At 40.0% G+C, this 20,817-nt stretch overlaps 1 protein-coding gene across 1 annotated transcript; it reads left to right on the top strand.

The window, feature by feature from the left end:
* Positions 1 to 830: 830 nt before the first annotated feature.
* PROCR (protein C receptor) lies at positions 831 to 5,153 on the top strand. The gene is made up of 4 exons (XM_074229188.1): positions 831 to 1,101; positions 2,603 to 2,854; positions 3,281 to 3,568; positions 3,910 to 5,153. The coding sequence occupies exons 1-4, from the start codon at positions 1,044 to 1,046 to the stop codon at positions 4,023 to 4,025; spliced, it is 714 nt and encodes a 237-aa protein (XP_074085289.1). The 5' UTR covers positions 831 to 1,043; the 3' UTR covers positions 4,026 to 5,153.
* The last annotated feature ends 15,664 nt before the right edge of the window (positions 5,154 to 20,817 follow it).

The raw sequence follows: 20,817 nt of genomic DNA, 5'->3' as shown, positions 1-20,817 counted from the left end.
TGTCATAGACTCTTATCACTGGTAAATATAAAACTAGAACTAGACTTAAAGTGCAAGGTTTTATTCATTCTCTATACTGCTCTCATCCCTCCTACCTCCTATCTCACCCACGTGTACACTTAACTATTATTTCCAGCCCTCCCCATGCACTTCAAGTTTCTATCCTTTCAGGTAGAAGCCCTGAAACTCCTTTAAAGCTCTCCTGCCCACTCCTACTCTCAGTCCATTTTTTTTTTTCGATTTTGCAAGGAAAACGAGGTTAAGTGGCTTGTCCAAGGCCACATGGCTAGGTAATTAATTAGTGTCTGAGGCCGGATTTTAACTCAGGGACTCCTGACTCCAGGGTCGGTGTTCTATCCACTGCGCCACCTAGCCGTCCCCCATTTCAGTCATTTTCAATGTCCCTGGCATGACATTGGGAGCAAGGCAGGTTTTGGGAGTGGGGAGAAGAGGGCTTAAGAATATGTTTGGTACACCTGGAAACCTCCTGGGGCTTTGGGTCCCCCAGATGTCTGCTTTGAGATAGCACCCTATCTTATCTTTGCAGCACAGGAAAGGGGAAATGGTCCAGGAAAAGGTGGTCTCCACACCTTTGCTAAGATGACTCAGGGGACATGGCACCAAGGATCCCAAGCTGGAATGTCTGTCTTCCTCCAGCTTTTACTCACCACCACCCCACCCCCCATTAGCCAACACCCAGAATCCAGTCCCACCCAGAACTTCCAGTCTCTCCTAACCTCCCCCAAGGCAAACCCAGAGGTTGGGAGCCAGGTTGGGGTGGGAGCATGCCTGGGCTGGAGGGCATAGGGGCGGGGCCCTGGGTGGGGAGGATAGGCCCCTGGATAGGAAATGAGGCAGAGCTAGAACACCACTTGGTAAACTCCACACCCTCTTCCTCCTCCCATCCCTGGTCTACATCCAGGCTCCTTCCTTCCCTTCCACTCTTCTACTTTCCAGGCAAGTTTCCGCAAGGCTCCCCAAGCACACCTGAACAGAGTCGGAAGAGTGCTCTTCTGCTCTCGGTTGCACCCAATTCCAGAGAAATGCTCCCACTTTTGACCCTCTTCGGCTGGGTGATCTGTTGCCAGGGAGCAATGGAAGGTAAGGATGGAAACTACCTCTCCCTCCCTCCTTACTGACCCTCACTGCATATAGAGGACAGGAAGCAGGAATGATATTTGTGTCTGTCTCTAGTCATGGAAAGAGGGGAAACATGATTTCTGAAGTTAGTGAGAGACTGGAGGAAGAAACAGGAAAGAAATCACAGGAAAAGGGGAGAGAGAAAGAGATTGAGGCAGAGGAAGAGAAAGAGAAGAGAGGTACTAGTGGGGGAAGAAGAGGAGAGAGGATGGAAGAGGGAGGAAAAGAGGGGGATAAAGAGGGATAGGAGGACATGGGGTTGTAGGATAGAAGAACCAAAAGGGAAGAATGGAAGAGAGCTAGAGAAGGTCAGGAAAAAAGAAAGAGGTCAGAAGAAAACTGAAGGAATGATGGTAGGAAGACAGTGGAGGATGGGGGATAATTGAGGGAGAATAGGAGAGATAAGGAAAGAGAGGTAAAAATGAGTAAGGATATGGAAGAGATAGGTAAGACAGCAAGGTGGCGGGGGGAAGATTGTGAGACTGGGTAAAAACAGGAAAGAAGCAGGGGGTAGGTCCAGAAAAGCATAGGCAGGACTGCAGAGAGCTGGGATGGAAGATGGGAAAGAGGGAGTGTGTGTGCGTGTGTGTGTGTGTGTGTGTGTGTGTGTGTGTGTGTGTGTGTGTGTGTGTGTTAGAGAGAGAGAGAGAGAGAGAGAGAGAGAGAGAGAGACAGAGAGAGAGAGAGACAGAGAGAGAGAGAGACAGAGAGAGAGACAGAGTGAGAGACAGAGAGAGAGACAGAGTGAGAGACAGAGAGAGAGACAGAGTGAGAGTTGAAAAAGGACAAGACAGATGAAAGGGCAGGAGAAATTTTAGAGAGCATGTGATAAAGATAGGGAAGCTAGGGTAACATAAGGGGCATTCAAAAGAAAGGACAGACAGAAAAGAGACATGAGGATAGAAAGAAAGAAATATAGAAGATGAGACAAGAGAAGGGACAAGAGAGAGATGAGAAGGGACAGAAGAGAGATGGGAAAGATGAGTAGGAAAGATAGGAAAAAAAGATGTGAGGTAGTAGGAGTTACATGGGGAATAGCTTGGTATAAGGGCCTAAGGCCTAGCAACAAAGGGCAAAATCTTAGCCATCAACACTGAGGATTCCAGGGATGGAGTCCAGGGGACTGGTGAGGAGGAGGTAATAAAGGTCCAAATAGAGACTTGGTGAAGGGAAGTCATCTGGAAATCTTGATACAGGCAAGATGAATTGAGGCAATTTTAATAGCTTCTACAATAGAGATACAGGGAGGGACAGTTGAATTATCTCCCCCATCTCTACAGCTCTACTCCTGGGCCACACATATATTGAGACATACATGTAACTATACACACCATCTCATCATCTCTACCACCAGACACACACTTGCACACAAACATACGTTCAGGACCACACTCCATTTCTACCTCTGGGATGCACACTGATACCCATCTGTCCATCTTCTTGTCTCTCATTGACAATATAGGTTCTCAGAGCTTCCTCATGATCCAGATCTCCCATTTCTTGGACCCATCTTCAGTACAGTTCTGGGGCAATGCCTCTCTAGGGGGATTAACCACTCACACTCTGGAGGGCAGTGACAAGAACATCACTATCCATCAGCTGGAGTCTCTGGAGACCCCTGAGTCCTGGAAGCAGACAAAGGAGTACGTGCTCAACTACCTTAAAGAATTCCAGATTTTAGTACAGCTGGTGAACAAGGAGCGGAGAGTGGCCTGTGAGTGGGAGTGAGGGTCAAACTAGAGAGGAGGAGGGTCTCTCTGGGGGAGGGAAAGGACTTTGGGTGGGAATGGAACTTGCTTCTGGTGGGAGGACAAATGACTAGGATTCCCTGAGGCTGGTGTAGCAATCCTGTGGGGCAGGGTGCTTGACATCTGGTCACCACTGCCTTAAGATTTTGTTGGATCCCCTGCCTTGGGAAGAATAGGAGACAGAGACTAAAGTCTAGTGTTGTCTGCCAGGACTTCTTTTAGCTGAGCAGACCCTATATGATCTAATCTAGAGGCTGAGAGCTGTCCTGGTAGATCAAGTTCTTTAACAGGCTTACCCTTTCCCACAGTCCCTCTGAGCCCCATAGTCCTCTCCATTATTCCCAGCCCTGACTCCTCCTCCACAACCCTTGACTTATCTTCCTTCCTCATAGTCCCTCTGACCCTGCGCTGTGATCTGGGCTGTGAGTTGCCTCCTGATGGCCAAGATGCCCATGTCTTCTTTGAGGTGGCCCTGAATGGGAGCTCGTTTGTGAAATTTCAACAAGAGAAGGCTCTGTGGTCAGCAAGCCCAGGCCAGGGCCACTCCCAAGAGTTACACAATTTCACCCTGAAGCAGCTAAATAATTATAACCGAACCAGGTTTGAGCTTCGAGACTTCTTACAGGATACATGTGTGGGCTTCCTGAAGCAGCACATGGTCAGGCTCTTAAGTAAAGAAGGTATGTATGTGACTGGATGGGGATGATCAATGGGGTACAGGGGTGGGGTGTCTCCAAGGCATCAGATACTCCTGCAGCATCTGTGGGACCCCTCCCCTCTCAATCACCCTAGGGCAGGAGCCCTCTCAAGCAGTTAAGTTCTAGGCTGGGCAGGAGAGAAATGGTAATTAGAAGACTCAAGTTAGGTGAGCAGCTTGCCAAGGTCTCCCACCCCCCCCCCCCCCCCCGCTTGCCAGAGCCAGCTCACTCATTCCTCTTCTCATTTAGCAGAGATTTGCCAATCACTATGTGGCCAATACTGCTTGCTCTTCTGACACAGCTGATCCTTTCATATTCTGCAGTGTCCCAGCCTTCTCGATCCTACACAATGCTGATCCTAGGCATCATGATGGGTGTTTTTGCCATCTCCGGTGTGGCTGTTGGCATCTTCTTGTGCACAGGGGGAAGGTGGAGTTAATCTTCCCCCTTGCTATAAAAGGGCTGGTCATCCCAGTTCAGAAAACCACATGAAACTGAAGTGCTATGGATCCAAGAGGGAGTGGTGGACATTGCCTTCCTTTGGTTCCCTTGCTCTCCTACCAGAGATTTTGAGTTCCTCAAAGTTCCTCAAGAATTTTGCAGACACTTCATTTGGGGTTCCCACCCTACAAGAGATGCAGCACCATGGGTGTATCCGGGGACAAAAACATGAAAACACACCCCAAACTGATCAATAAACCCAGTCTAAGCAGGGTAGGTCATAGTATTCAGAGTTTGTGCAAATCTAAAGATCACCTCATCCTCATTATACAGAAGAGGAAACAGATCCTGAAAGGTTTAAGAAATTTGTCCAAGCACAAAAAAGATGGCAGACAGTAGATAAGTGGCATTCCAAACTTAATGTTCTTTTTGCTGTCCCATGACAGACTGTGGCAATGGTAACATTTCCTGTGATTGAAGACATAAGACTTAATGATAGTCATGATATCAAGAACCATTACATTGCTTGTGGACCAATGGATTGGGATTCTGGGTGGAATTTGAAGGGTACTATCTGTTACAATGATAGAATCCTACTTTCTGCCCCCTCCACCCACCTCCCAACATGCGTAGTTTGAAGTAACTGGAGCCCCCCTCCAGCATCAGGAACTTACATTTTAAACCTGCTTTCTTTTCTCTTAGAAAATTCCTTTTAGGAGTCTCATTTCTCATTCAGCTTCCCTCAGTTGATCCTTTCAGGAGAGGAGGATAGATTGTGAAAAACTCTTGAAAGTGAGAAAATGAATGCATGTTTGGGAGTGGTGACTCAGTTCCCCTGCTATCATCACTGGGGATCTGGATTCAAATTCTGGTTCTGCCAGTGACTTAAGTGAGCTAACATTCCAGTTCACTGGTTTTCAGTTTTCTCAAATGCAAAATGTAGATAATACTTGCTTTATCTACCTCACAGGACTGTTGTGAGGATGTCATTAGGAGTATCTGTAAAATACTCTGTAACCATCAGATATGTGTTTGTCTTCTGTTGTTATTATTACTATTATTAATAAATATATTTTATTATTTTTCTGAGAAAAGTAAGATCTTATGCCTAGCCTGTTGGGAATGGGAGCCTGTTCAGTCTGACCCACCCTGCCTCCTCAGGAAGGGAGGGAGCCTGGAAACCACAGAGACCATAGCCCCTCTTTTTCCTGTGCTAGGGAAAGAAAGGGCAGCAGGGTTCCGTCTGCTGACCTCATGCTCCTCCAGGATGGTATGGCCAGGGGGCGGTAGGGGTAGTGTTCCTGAGGTGTACAGCGCTCCATCTAGGCCCTTCCCCCCTTAGGTTGAGTACTGAGAAGAGATGGGGCACTGAAGAGGACCCTTGGGACTGGGAGCTCAGGATGGGAAGGGGTTCCATCTGTGTACCCCAGCTGGCTATCCTGCTACCTGAGTCTTTTCTCCCCTCATCCTAAGCTCCATACTTCACACCAAAGGTCACCATTTTTTGAAATGAACTTCCTAATACTGATAAAATCATTGTTGCTTGTTGTCTGATTGAAAAGAAAGAAACTACACTCAGGATTTGGGCTTGGTGCTTTAAGGTTCCCCATGATATACTGCCTAAAGAGACAGTTGCCTTCAGCTCAGCTATCTCTCTTTACCTTGTAGACGGAAAGGACCTCTCTCTTCTGAGCTCCCACAGCACTTAATTGATGCTTCTCTCCTTTCATTCTGGTTTGGGTTTTTGTTTTTTTTAGGGGGGGACAAGATAATGGGGTTAAGTGACTTGCTCAAGGTCATACAGCTAAGTATTAAGTTTCTGAGGTTGGATTTGAACTCAGGTCCTCCTGACTCCAGGGTCATTACTCTATCCACTGGCCACCTAGCTGCCCCTCTCTTTTCATTCTGCCTTGTGAATGCTACATTCCCCCTCTGGGCTTATTTTCCTCTCACTTGAACTGACAGATTAAGTCCCCCCAAAGTCAGGACAGCCTGGTCCCTAAGGGTTGTAAAGTAGCTCTGAAAGTTTATGCCTTCTAATACAATAATCACTCATGAGCCCCCATTCTAGTATGCTTTCCACAGTTTTTTTTTTTTTTATCAACCAATTGTCATTAAGGAATTCTTACAAAGGGATATTTCCTGAGAACAGAAAACACAACACGATCATTTCAAAATGGCAAGCTCACTTTTCCCTTAAACATACAAAATCTTTAGAGTTAGTAGGTCCTTAAAGTACAAAGGTGGACACAAATACTTTTAGTCATATGGCCAAAAAATATCTTGAGGTCCTTGATCCTAGGAATTCTTTTTTTCCTTTCATAGTCCCCACCAAGTTCATTTTGGGACTTGTCATCTGAATGGATAAGTTGCATCTTTGCTCTACCGGATGGATGCTCTCAGCATTCTTCCAGGACACACTGTCTTGTTTGATAGGTAATTCATTACTCATTTGGGTCAAGCAGGTTGCCACTCAGGGCAAACTTCTAAGTATTTTTTCTCTCTTCGGTTAATCTGGGTAATTTATGTTTTTGTAATTATTCATATTATTTAGATTGCCAGATTTATTGGCATAAAGTTCAGCAAAATAGCTCTGAATTATTACTTCAATTATTACTTCAATTTTCAGGGCTAACTTCTTAGCAAATTCAGTCACATGGCTCTTTGGAACTCTCAGGGCTCACAAGGTAGTAAGTAACCTGTGCCATTCTTTCTCTGGGTACTCATTCAGCCCAAATCAGCTCAAGGGTACATGGTGACTGGTAGGAAGATAAGAAAATCTTTGTTCTTCTCTCCACTTGAAGACTCACAGAAATCTTCTTTACTCAAAAGCTACCAAGGAAAAGAGTGAAAACTCTCTCCATTTGAATCTTTTGTATATCCCCTGGGTATACCCTTGGTCAATTAGAAGACTCATCATTACCAAAATACCAACCTCTCAGATATTCATGGTCAGGAGTAGGATCACCAAGGTTCCACATGTTGTTTTGAAACAAGGAAGGGAATATTGTACATGATTGATAAAAAACCAACTTGAAAGGGGAACTCTGCACATGCGCTGAGGATTGGGCCCTTATTGGTCAGTCCCAAATGACATGTATGATCATAATAATACTAACAACAATAATATTAGCTAGCATTTATTGGTTGGCACAATAAGATTTAACAAAGCACTTTACTAGTGAACATGGAGTCAAATGATCTAGATTTGAGTTCTACCTCTGATACTAGCTACATAACCTGAGGCACATTTTACCTCCATGAGACTTCATTTATCCATCTGTAAAAGGGGAATGATACTTTCTGGGCCTTCCTCCCAGAGATATCATGAGCTTCATCAAATTGAAGCATGCTAGGAATATGACATTATTATAGTCATAATCCTCTTCCAATGCTTCATTGTGTTTTGGAGGTGATCCTGGATACTTGAAGGGCATTACAGAATGCTAGCATGGAGATAGAAAACCAGATGAGTTCAAAGACATAGGAACTTATCACTGGAGATCTGACCACCAGGGATGTATTTGATTATATATTTTTATTTTTTTCCCCAAACAGCAACTAGGAAAGTATTTTATTACAAAAGGAGGGAGGATACAAATTCCACATTTTTTGAAATAAGTTAATTATCTCCTCTCCTGGACTACAGATTCTTTGAGGGAAGACTGTCGCTCATCTTCATGCCCTAAACAGTAAATACTCAGTGAATGTGTGTGAAATAAGGTTTATTGAATAGCTGAGACTGATAGGCCATGTGATAAGAAGGGGAAGTGGGAGAGCTGGGGGTTGGGAGGGAGAAAGAGAAAAAAGCATTGAAATGCCTACTATGTGCTAAGCACTTATTAAACAGGTCACTAGGTGGCGCCACACCGCACCTATCAGCTCAGTTTGGAATCAAGCCATCTAACCTTGGATAGTTAGTTGTGTGACCCTGGGCAAGTCACTTAACCTCTCTTTGCCTCCGTTTCCTCAAATATAAAATGGGGATAAAACAGTATCTACCTTGCAGAATTGTTGTGAGGATCTAATGAGATAATATTTGCAGTGTTTAGCAAAATGCTTAGTCTGAGTGATGCATAAATACTTATTTTCCTTCCTTACCTTTGTCTCATTTCATCATTGGATAAGTAGTGGTGCCTGGGGTTATAGAGTTAGGGAGAAAGATACTCCTTAGTCTGTACATTGTTGCATAATTTTTTAAAAAAGAAATTGTATTTTATTATGAATCTAAAATCATCAATAGAAACAAATATTCCAATTAATAAGGAAGAAAAAAGAGGATTATTTATGAACCCATGAACTTCCATCCTATATTTACTGATGATCATCAAGATCTATATACTGGACACAGTAAGATGGTAGTGGGCACTGCCCACTCTGCCCAGCTTGAAATTGGAGCATAAAAGTGCCACCCCTACCCCACACATACTGAGTGAAACTTCCTGAAATCTTCGGGATAAACCTGTAGGACACAGGGAACGGGTGACTCAGCATTCACAGTGGGTGGTAAGTTCTGACCCATTACGAAGAAGGGTGGATTCTCATCTGAGAGGCTGAAGATGACTGAGTGGGTTTTGTGAATGTGAATATTTATCCCTACTGAGATGATCTTGTATATACCACTTAGATACGTTGGTGTCCTCTTCTGTAAAACAGGTAGCGGGAATTGGACTAGGAATCTCCAGCCTCCCTTCTCCATCCAACAGTTGTTGCTTCTAAGCTATTTGGTCTAAGTGGCGCTGTCTGGAAGACGCTTGGAAACACATACCCCTTCTGAGAAATGACTTCAGAATGTTTGACTTGGGCCCGATGCCCAGAGGCCAGTGTATTTCAGGCCCAGCTGTTGCTGACCCAGGAAACAAACACATTTTGGGTGTTTTAAGTGGCCCCCTTGGCATGTCCAGGCCCAATCTAGCCAGTTCCCCCCAGTTACCAGTCATGGTGAGTAAGCTTGTTATGTCCACTTTCCTCCCTTGACCTCAATCAGCATCCGTAAAATGAAGATCTTAAATTTAGAGTTGAAAAGAATTCAGAGCCATCCAGTTTAGCTCACTCATTTTATAAATGAAGAAACTGAGATGCATAGAGGGTGACTTGCCTGTAGTCACAAGGTAGCAAGGGACAGAAATGCATTTGAACTCAAGTCCTTTAACTGCCAAGAGTAGCCTTCTTTCTCAAGAAGTCTGGACTTGCTGATCTCATAACTTCCTTCCAGTTGTGACATTCCATGTTCAGATCTCAAATTCCTCTATTCAAATTGACCTGTGACCTCATTGATTTGGAAGTTTTTGCCAATGTTGCTGAAAAAATGCCTGTCTATCCTGTGCAATTCTGGTTGAAATCCTCTATTTAGTTTGCAACATGCCAAGCCCCATTCCCTACCCCACCCCCATATATTTCTCTGATAACGCTCTTTATTCTTTCTATCAAGTTATTATTATAATTTAAATAATTCAAAGTTATTTTTTGTTATGTTGAAGCCTGTCCACACCCATTGTTCATATCTCTATTGACCTTTGAATAATACTTTTTTAATCCTTTGGGGATAAGAATATTACATTTTTCTCAGTCACCAAAAAACGGATTTTTTTTTTAAGTGAAACAATTGGAGATTTTCTTAGCCAAGTACATGAATGTGTGGTACAAAACAATGAATAGTATGAATACAGAGAAACATGAACAGACTTAGATGAACAGAGTGTCTACAGTAATGCAAATGGAAAGAAAATCCCCTATAAAATAATTGAAACTGAATATTGTGAAGTTATAAAAAATAAACTTAACCCCAGAGAAGAAATATGAAAATTCACTCTATCATCTTTTGCAAAGGTCAAAGTTCTTGAATATAAGACATTGCATAAAGCAATGCATTTTTTCACTCTGTTGAGAAGTTTTGTTAAAAAAAATTTTGCCTCTTTTTTCTATTCTTTTCTTTTCTTTTTTTTTAATTGGGGCAGCTAGGTGGCTCAGTGGATAGAACATGAGCCCTAATGTCAGGAGTTCCTGAATTCTAATCTGATCTCAGATACTTGCTAGCTGCCTGAACAAGTCCCTTAACCCTGACTGTCTCCCAAAAAAAATTGATATCTGGTAGGGGGAAAAAAGAAAGATACAGGGAGTAATCTAGACAATAAAAACAAAAGATATCAATAGAAATCTATTTTTAAAAGATAGACTTTGGGGGGCAGCTAGGTTGCACAGTGGATAGATCACTGACCCTGGAGTCAGGAGGGCCTGAGTTCAAATCTGGTCTCAGAGCCCAGGTGTATGACCTTGGGCAAGTCACTTACCCACTGCCTTGCCAAAAAAAAAAACAAAAAAAAGGTAGACTTTGTTTCTGGAAGAATAAAGGAGATTCAAATTCTAAGAAAATTAGGGGTTTTTAGCAATTTCCTGAAGGAATCCCACCTGTTCTCCTGTTTAATTCAGGACTGAATTTATCATCCATTCCTACTGTATCAAAGAAGCTTTATTATGTACATTGTGTACACACATAAACATATATAGTATAGTGTATAAATATATACATATATTGTGTATGTATACATGTGTATACATGGATGAATATAATATTACATAAGATGCTGATCAGTAAGTATATTATATAAGATAAAGAGACATTTATATTATACATACCCACACTCAATTGGGAAAGTTCAATGAATTGTCCATCTAATTGCTTGTTTTAATCTGGTGAATACATACCACAATTTCTCCCCCCCCCATTTATAGTTTTCCCTTTCATATCTTGACTTTCTTCATCATGGTTTTGCTATATTGCAGTTGGTAAAAGATATTAAATGGGAATTTTGAGGGAGTTTTGTAGAAGTTGAAGAGGAAATGCACAGGCAGACAACACAGAAAAGGTTTAGAAACTTAGTATTGTGTAGTGTCAACATATTTTATCTTTTAATACTATTATGATTCAGACTTCTCTGGTACAAAGGGAAGGTCAAAAAATTTTGCAAAAATTTTCAGATTAAAGGGAGGAGGAGCCAGGGATAATGTCGGATCCCCAATCCAGCCCCTGGAATTTGGAAGGGATAACTGTAGATAGGGTGAAACTCTATAAATATTCAAATGTCCAAATCATGAGAAGAAATGACAATTAAAAATGTCTCCTCTGAACCTCACTTTTATCATTTGTAAAATCATGGAATACTAGAGTGCAAGGGACCTTAGAGGCAGATTAGTCCACTTTCTACCTGTCTAAGAATCTTTCCTCAGACATCACAGTCAAATGATCATCTAATTTCTGCTTGAAAACCTCCTGTGAGGATCTGATGCTGAGCAAAGGGAGAAGAACTAAGAGAACATTGTCTACATTAGCAACAACATTGTGAGATGATCAACCTTGATGGAAGTAGCTCTCAGCAGTTCAGAGAGCTAAAACAACTGTGTTAGACCAGCTATGCCAATGTTATTCCATCCAGAGGAAGAAAAGCAAAACAAAACCAAACAAACAAAAACAAAAAACAACCCTTCAGAATCTGATGAACACTTTATAAAAATTATCTCTTATGTATCTCTTTCCCTTAATTCTAATTCCTTATACCAAAAATGACTAATCTGTAAACATGTTTATCCAAAATATGTATGTACAATGCTAACCTGACTGTTTACTGCTGAGGGGAGAGGGGTGGAAAGGGAGAGTGGAAGAAAATTTTGTAACTTAAAAAATATACGTGTATATGGATGAAAATGAACAAATAAATAAACTTTTAAAAAGTGGGAAAAAAAAGAAAACCTCCTGTGAGAGGAACTCCATCACTTTCTAAGATGATGATGTTAATCATCAGGAAATTTTTCTTCATATCAAGTCAATGCCAGCCTCTTAACAATTTTTAGCCATTATTCTTTGTTCTGTCTTCTGAGGTCAAGAAGAAAATATCTAGTCCCTCTTATACATAATATCTCTTCGAATACTTAAAGCAGCTCTCATGCCTATCCTAAAACGAAATTCCAAACTAAACGTCACTAAACTCTTCGACTGTTCCTTATATGGCAGTCTCCAGTTCTCCAGTTAACTTGATTTACTTTCTTTGGGCATTCTCCAAATTATCAACATCTTTCCAAAAAAAACCCCAAAACAGCCACTTAACGAAAGTGGGAAAAAATGCTTCAATTTGAACTCAGAGTTCATCAATTATCTCCCCGGAGAGGATTGCAAAGGAAATGAATTATATTGAAATACAGTTATCAAAGCTTTTTTAAATTCACAGACCCCAGGTTAAGCATCCATGACCTAGAGGAAGTACTCTAATTCTGGGTGGATCCTATATGAAAGATTTATGAGAGGAAATCAACCAAAATCATGTGGCTTTGTAATAGATTGTGAAATGCACCATCTTAGGAAGTACACATGGTTGAGACTATGAATCTATGAAATATATATTTAAATTTTTAAATTTTATTTTGTTTTTCTGGACTTAAAGCCAACAAAAAACTTATTCTACATAAAATGAAGAACATAAAAGAAAATTGTATAAGACATTATAAATTTATATTTTATACTACTAGTTTCTTTAAAAAAGTATGTAACATTATTTTTCAAAATTATTCTGCTTGTCTGTGCTTCCTTTTGGACTCTCTCTGTGCATCAGAAAGATATTTCAATGACCTTTTTTTTTTACATAACTATTGCTATTTCTCCCTATCTTCACCAATTCTCCCTTCAATTAAAACAGAAAAATCATCATAGCAAGCAAAATAAATTCATATAGTGAGTCATATCCAAAAATGTATGTCTTTTTATGAACCATAGACCCATTATTTCTCTTTCAAAAGGTAGGTAGCCTCTTTCATTAATGGGTACTCTGGAGATGCAGTTGGTCACTACTGTGATTTCAGTCTTTCACAGGTATTTTTTAAAATTTTGTTGTTATTATATAAATTGTTCTCTAAATTTTGCTCACTTTACTCTGCATCAGGAGTCTTCCAGGATTCTCTGAAATTATTTCATCTTTTCATGTGGTACAATAATATTACCTTGTATCCCTATATCAAAATTATTTTCATTCATTCCCTAATTGATAGGTATCCTCTTAATTTCAAATTCTTTTTCCCTCCTTTTAATCCCCCCCACCTTTAGGAATCACCCTCCAATGTTTATGTTTATTTTACTTGTCCTCTTCCCACCCAGGCACTATTCTTTCTATTATTCTCACCCTCCCCACTCCTTAAACCCTCAGGAGTTCAGTCTATCTCTACTCCAAACTCTCTGTCTCTCTCTGTCTCTCTGTCTCTGTCTCTGTCTCTGTCTCTGTCTCTGTCTCTGTCTCTGTCTCTCTCTCTGTCTCTCTCTCTCTGTCCCTCTCTCTCTCTGTCTATTGCTCCTCTACACTCTTCCTTGTGTTTGTACATTTTTCTCATATACCATAATTATGAAAAATAAAGGTTCTACTACTTCTTCCTTCTTTCTATAACAATATAAATGTAGTTCTTTTATCTTCTATTCTTCTCCCACCCTTTAAATTTTCATAATAGAACTTATCCATTTTCAAGTCATTTGACATATTTAACTTCCTCAAAGACATTTTGAAGGCATTAAGGTATTAAAGGGACATTTGGTTCTAGTGGGACTCATCCACTAGAATAACATTTCATCTCCTTCCACTCACTCAAGTAAATTTATCTTTCTAGATTTCTCTTCACTGTCTTGCACTATTCAACTTTGGTCTTTTATTGGGAATACTTTAAAATCTTCTATTCCATTAAAAGTCTATTTTCTCCTGCAGAATTGTGTTCAGCCCATTTGCTGGTTGTAAGATTATCTCTTTGCTTTTTTGGAAAATTGTATTTCAAGATTTCATCTCACAAAACTACCAGGTCCTCTGAGGTCCTGGCTTTGCTTGATCCATGGCACTTGAACTCTTTATTTTTCAATTAACATTTTATCTGTTTTCCAATTATATGCAATAGTAGTATCTACCTATCATTTTTTGTAAGGTTTTGAATTTTACAATTTTTCCTCCACCCTCCCTTCCCTCTCCACCCCCCTGAAGGCTGTCTGATAGTCTTTACATTGTTTAGATGCTATACATTGATGTAAATTGAATGTGTTATAAGAGTAAACATGAGCCCCCTCCCCAAGAAGATGAGAAACCTCAAGAATAGAGAGAGAGAGGAAAAAAAAATGTACTTCAGTCTGTGTTCAGATTCCAATGACTGTCTCTGGGGTGAGTTGCTTTCTTTATCATAAGTCCACCAGAGAAGTTGCTTCAATATTTTTCCCACAGTTGCTATTACTAGCTGTACCTCTACTCTATTCCTCCCCACTCTCATTTATTCTATTCTCTCTCTCCTTTCATCTTGGCTCTGTTCAAAAGTGTGTTGAATCTGAGTACCCTCTTCCTCGATCTCCCCCTCTCTTCTATCACCTATTCCCCCTTTCCTCCCCCAATCCCCTTTATCCCATCCCTTTCTTCTCACTTTTCTCTAGGGTAAGATAGATTTCCTCACCCTATTAAGTGTGTATGGTATTTCCTCTCTGAGCCATTTCTGATGAGAATGAAGACTCACTCATTCCCCCCCTTGCTTTCCCCCATTCCAAGCTTTTTCTTGACTCTTATGTGAAATTTCTTAGCTTCTTCTTCATCTCCTTTCCCTTCCAGTACTTTCCTTTATTACCCAATTGAGTCCATCTTTTTGCTATATTATACCATTATACTCTGCTCCTTCCTATGTCTTATCTATATATGCTCCTTCTAACAGCTCTTATAAATGAGAAAGTTCATATGAGTTATCAATATCTTCTTCCCATGCAGGAATACAAACAGTTCAATATCATTAAGTTGCTCATAGTTTGTCTTTCTCTTCCACCCTCTATGGTTCACCAGAGTCCTGTACTTGGAGATTAAGCTTTCTGTTCAGCTCTGGTTGTTTTAACAGGAAAGTTTGAAAGTCCCCTGTTTCATTGAAAGTCTATCTTTTCCCCTGAAAGAGTATGTTCAGTTTTGCTGGGTAGTTGATTCTCAGTTGTAAACCAAGATCTTTTGCCTTCTGGAATATCATATTCCAATCCCTACGAGCCCTTAATGTAGATGGTGCCAGATCTTGTGTAATCTTGATTATAGAGCCTTAGTAGTTTGTTTCTGGCAGATTTTAGAATTTTCTCTTTGATTTGGGAGTTTTGGAATTTGGCCATAATATTCCTGGAAGTTTTTCTTTTGGAATCTCTATCAGGAGATGACCAGTGAATTCTCTGGATTTCTATTTTACCCTCACCTTCTAGGATCTCAGGGAAATTTTGCTGTATTATTTTTGAAAAATGAAGTCTAGGCTCTTCTGATCGTGGTTTTCAGATAGCCCATTAATTTTTAAATTATTCCTTCTGGATCTGTTTTTTGAGGTCAGTTGTTTTTCCAATGAGATATTTCACATTTTCTTCTAATTTTTGACTTTTTTGGACTTTTGACTTTTATTTCTTCCTGATTTCTTGGAAAGTCATTAGCTTCCATTCTGCATTTGAAGGAGTTATTTTCTAGAGAAAGCTTTTTTATCTCCTTTTCCAGCTGGCCAGTTCTGCTTTTTAAGGCACTCTTCTCCTGATTTGCCTTTTGTTTTGCTTTTTCCATTAGGCCTAAACTGGTTTTTAACATATTATTTTCTTCAGCATTTTTTTGTATATCTTTCACCAAGCTGTTGATTTGGTTTTCATGATTTTTCTGCATTGCTCTCATTTCTCCTCCCAATTTTTCCTCCATCTCCCTTAATTGATTTTTTTTTAGGTTTTTCCAAGGCAAATGGGGTTAAATGGCTTGCCCAAGGCCACACAGCTAGGTAATTATTAAGTGTCTGAGACTGGATTTGAACCGAGGTACTCCTGACTCCAAGGCCGGTGCTTTATCTACTATGCCACCTAGTCGCCCCCCCACCTTAATTGATTTTCAAAATCTTTTTTGAGCTCATCCATAGTCTGAGCCCATTTTCTATTACTCTTGGAGGTTTTGGATATGGAAGCTTCGAATTTGTCATCACATCATCTGAGTATGTGAGTTGATTTTTCATGGGACTAAAGTGATTCTCTATGCTTAGATTCTTTTTTTTCCTGTTCTTTACTCATTTCCCCAGTCCAAGATTAATTTACAGCACTTCCAAGGCTTTGGGTTTTTTGGTCCCACTGGGACCTTTATTCCTCCAAGGTCTTATGCTCTCTTGCCTGTGCTTTGATATGTAGATGGCCCCTGTACTTCCCTCTGCCCTGGAGTTATAAGGAGGGATCCAGCTTGGCTGCTTAGTATGGAACCCCAAACTGCAACCTGGATCTAAGTGTAGGCTAGCAGCAGAGTCCTACCCCAAGGGAGAGCAGAGAAATCTCTGTAGACTTCCCTTACAGTCTCTGGGGGTGCAGGCTGCTTTCTCCAGATTCTCACTGCAGGTTCTGTGGCTGGTGTTCCCTCATTCCGCACTCATTCTGGTGTAGAGTTCTCTCACCACCCCTTCAAGCTGTTGCCAGTGATAACTCTGGGCTGGGTTGTGCTGGAGCCATGGCTTTTTTCCAAACCCCCAGTCCTGGTGAAACACACCTTTTCCTGTGGAACTTCTAGGTTATCTTGGACTGGGGAAATGTATCACTCAGTCTTTCTGTGGGTTCTGCCCCTCTAAATTTTGGCTAGTTATCATTTGTTGACTTTTGGAGTTTGGAGGGAAGGAGTTCCTGGGAAATGCTGCCTTCATGCTGCCATCTTGGCTCTTCCCCTTGAAATCTTTATTTTTGTATGTTTGTGCTTACAGTATTTTTTTCTTTAACCTGGAAGCTCTAGATTGGTTATGACATTCCTGGAACTTTTCCTTTTGAAGTCTTGTTTAAAGGGTAATCTGTGGTTTTTTTTATTTTCATTTTGCCTTCTATTTTTAATGGAGCTGGATAATTTTTGTTCTCTGTTTATTAGAGATAGATAATTTTCATTTATAATTTGTTGAAATATAGTGTCCAAACTTTTTTTTTTATTAAATCATGGTTTTTTCAAGGCAGTGCAATGATTTTTATGTTATATTGCCTTGTGACTTATTTACCAAGTCAGTAGTTTTTTATATTAGATATCACATTGTATTCTATTTTTAAACTGTTCTGATTCTTTACTAGAATAGTCTGTTGTCTCACAAAATCATTTTTTTTTAACTGGTTCTATTCTAGTTTTCAAGGATTCCATTTTTTTTTTTTGGTAAAAGTTTACCACTTACTCTTCTAAGCTATCCTCCTTACAATTCATATCTCCAAAGCTTGTATTTAATTTTATTCATCTGATTCCTTTCTGCTAGGTGTCATAGTTTTTGTGGAAAGTCCTTATTTTTCTTTGAGTCCTTACAATTGCCAAGGAGTTCCTCTATTCTTCTAGAATGGACTTTTGGGTAACTTTTGATCTATATATATATTTTTGTTTTTTTGTTTTGCAAGGCAATGGAGTTAAGTGACTTGATCAAAATCACATAGCTAGGTAATTATGAAGTGTCTGAGGCCAGATTTGAACTCAGGTCCTCTTGACTCTAGGGCTGGTGCTCTATTCACTGTGCCACCTACCTACCCCTATAATAAATTTTATTTATTTATTTATCTATCTATCTATTTATTTATTTTGGGGTTTTTTGGCAAGGCAAATGGGGTTAAGTGGCTTGCCTAAGGCCATACAGCTAGGTAATTATTAAGTGTCTGAGGCCAGATTTGAACTCAGATACTCCTGACTCCAGGGCCAGTGCTCTATCCACTGCACCACCTAGCTGCCCCTCAAATTTTTAATATAGTCAGTCTTCTTCTGTTTACTCATTTATTTATCCTTAGTTCCTTGATTGGAATTTTTTTGTGCCAGATCCAGGCTCTATCTCCTGCTACATTTTGGGGTAGGGTGATCAGCTCTAGTTGGTGTGAATTTGGGTCACATGTGTTCCTGTGCTGTCCTCCCAAAGTACTTCCAAACTAAAGTATACTGATAAATTTTAGGACTCTTTGGATCCTTAAGATTCAGGATGCTTAATTTTTTTTGTGCATGTAATTATAATTTTATTTTTTTGAAAGATTTTATTTTCAATTTTACAGTTTTCCCCCAGTCTTGCTCCCCCCCCCCACAGAAGGCAGTTTGTTAGTCCTTACATTGTTTCCATAGTATATCAGTTATCCTGATCTGAGCTACCTAAGAATCCCGACCACCCTGAAGCTTTCTTGTAGGAACCTGCCACTCTTGTTGCTTTGGGATCCAGAGTTTTGAAGGACAGAAGTGTTTCCAGTTCATTTCAGGTCACACTTAGAAGCTTTCATCTTATTTGCTTGCGCTGGTGCTATCTGTTCTTATGGTCTCCTTTCTTTATGTTTATGAGTTTCTCAACAACTTTGCATGCAATTCTGGAGCATCTGAAGTCAATAACTGAAGTTCTTCATTGGATTTCTTTTTTTTTGGCAAGACAATGGGGCTAGGTGACTTACTCAAGGTCACACAGCTAGGTGATTATTAAGTGTTTGAGGTCATATTTGAACTCAGGTCCTCCTGACTCCAGGACTGATGCTCTATCCTTTGCACCATCTAGCTGCCCCTCATTGGATTTCTTGACTATTATTTAGTCTGGTGCTATTTTTAGTTTACTTTTTTCTCCTAAAATTGGTATATAAGAGCTAATAGGCTGTTTGTTTTCATTTGATAGCCCAATCCAAGAAAAATTGAAATAAATATGTAAATGTAAGACAAAGTGCTATGAAGTCAAATCTATCAGACCCCACTTTTTCAATAAATAAGCACAAATAGCTTAGTCTCAGAACACATTGCTACTAAAAAGAACAATTGAAGATTGCTGATTGCTGTCCATAGACATGGCACCTGATGGGACATGAAGACTCATCATATGCCTTTGAGGAACCTAGAGATATGTGTTCTCATACTCTTCTTCATCATCTTGAGTCCTGGCTATATCCTTCAATGAAACAATCTCTTTTTTTTTTGGTAGGATTATATCCTACTGGGGGAAATGGTACATATTATACAAATCAGAAAATAGTAAATATATTCAAAAGAAATGTGACATAATTTTGAAGGGGGTTACTAACAATTGGGTGGATTTGAAAAGGCCTCAACAGGAGGTAATACTTGAGTCAAACCTTTAAGAAATCAATCAAGAGTCAAACAATAAAAATAATTACCTAGCTTTTATTATATGCTAGGCACTAGCAATAGAGATACAAAAGTCAGGCAGTCTCTTCCCTTATCCACTGAAGAAGAATAATTTGTATTTAACATTCTAGATACAGTTTCTAAAAGATGGAGGTAAGGATAAGCACAGGAAAGAGTCTGTATAAAAGCAAAGACATGTAGTAACATGAAAAGGAGGAAGTAAAAAAACTTGGGTGGAATCTAAGATGGTAAAAGTAAGTTACATATGGCAACCGGAAAAGACAAATTTCAGACAGAGTGTTGGAAAGAAGGGGTCTTATATACTAAAAAGAGGAGTTTTCTTTTTATCCAAGAGTCAATAAAGAGTTGCTGAAATTTTTTTGATCAGGGGAGTGACATGTCAGAACTGTGTTTTAAAACTATCAATTTGGGACAGCTGGGTGGTGCAGTGGATAGAGCACCGGCCCTGGAGTCAGGAGTACCTGAGTTCAAATCCAGCCACAGACACTTAATAATTACCTAGCTGTGTGGCCTTGGGCAAGCACTTAACCCCATTGCCTTGAAAAAACTTAAAAAAACCTATCAATTTGACATCTATTTGAAGAATGGATTGGAGAGGGGAATGACTGGGTAGAACAATCAATTAGAAGGCTGTAGTAGTTGGCCAAGGGTTAAGTGAGGAGAGCCTGAACTAGGACTGTGGTCATGGGGGGAGGAGAGATGAAAAAGATGTCGTAGAGGAAAAAAGAAGACAAGATTTGACAATTGATTTTATTTGGAGGAGGAGGAAAAAATGAAGTGTCAAGGATACCTATGTAGTTGTGAATCTGGGTGACTAGAAGAAGAATGGTGCCCTCCAACTATAAGGGTTGGGTGAGGAAAATAGGAAGAGAGGTGTGTTTGGAGGGAAAGATGAATTCTCTCTCCAACACTAGGCTACTTTTTATTGTCCATTAATTTTTTTTTTTATTTTGGGGTTTGTTTGTTTTTTTTAGATTTTTGCAAGGCAATGGGGTTAAGTGGCTTGCCCAAGGCCACACAGCTAGGTAATTATTAAGTGTCTGAGGCTGGATTTGAACTCAGGTACTCCTGATTCCAGGGCCGGTGCTCTATCCACTGCACCACCTAGCTGCCCCCATTAATGTTTTAGAAAGATTAATTTGGTGATATTTGCAAGATGTAATAAAGGGAAGCGATTAGAGGCAGAAATTCTGGTTAAAAGACCACTTAGGACCTGTATGATTTTATAAATGCTTTTTCCTTTCTAGGGATGTTTTCCACTTTATAAAAATGAGAGGGTTGACTAAGAGAGTTAAAAATGGTGAATTTCATTTCTGGGGTTGGAGGAGGCTATAAGAGAAAAGGAAATGATAATTCACTGCTGGCCTAGCTATAAATTGGTGAATTGGGCTAGAAAATAATATGTAATTATGCAATTAAAGTTATAAAGAACTGAAACAAATATATAGCTTCAATAACCATTCTCCAATGTACAAGTGATCAAAGCTCTAGACAGACTTCAGCAGAATTGCAAACTAAATGATCAGATGCAAACATATTTCAAATCACTAATAGTAAAGAAAATCCAAAATAAAACAATTTTGAGGTTTCACTTCACAAATTGACAAAGATGGGAAAAGGTGACAAAAGGCAGGATCAGTTAATACTTGGAAAGGTTGTGATTTGATAGGA

The sequence above is a fragment of the Macrotis lagotis genome, chromosome 1, assembly GCF_037893015.1.
Source record: "Macrotis lagotis isolate mMagLag1 chromosome 1, bilby.v1.9.chrom.fasta, whole genome shotgun sequence".
Taxonomy (NCBI): Eukaryota; Metazoa; Chordata; class Mammalia; order Peramelemorphia; family Peramelidae; genus Macrotis; species Macrotis lagotis.
This window is presented reverse-complemented; position numbering and strand designations above follow the sequence as displayed.

What these genes read in the sequence shown, in the direction of transcription:
- PROCR (XM_074229188.1), top strand. Translation starts at nt 1,044, where the DNA reads ATGCTCCCACTTTTGACCCTCTTCGGCTGGGTGATCTGTTGCCAGGGA. An exon ending in TTGCCAGGGAGCAATGGAAG is followed by an intron (nt 1,102 to 2,602) that starts GTAAGGATGGAA and finishes TTGACAATATAG; the next exon opens with GTTCTCAGAGCTTCCTCATG. An exon ending in CAAGGAGCGGAGAGTGGCCT is followed by an intron (nt 2,855 to 3,280) that starts GTGAGTGGGAGT and finishes CCTTCCTCATAG; the next exon opens with TCCCTCTGACCCTGCGCTGT.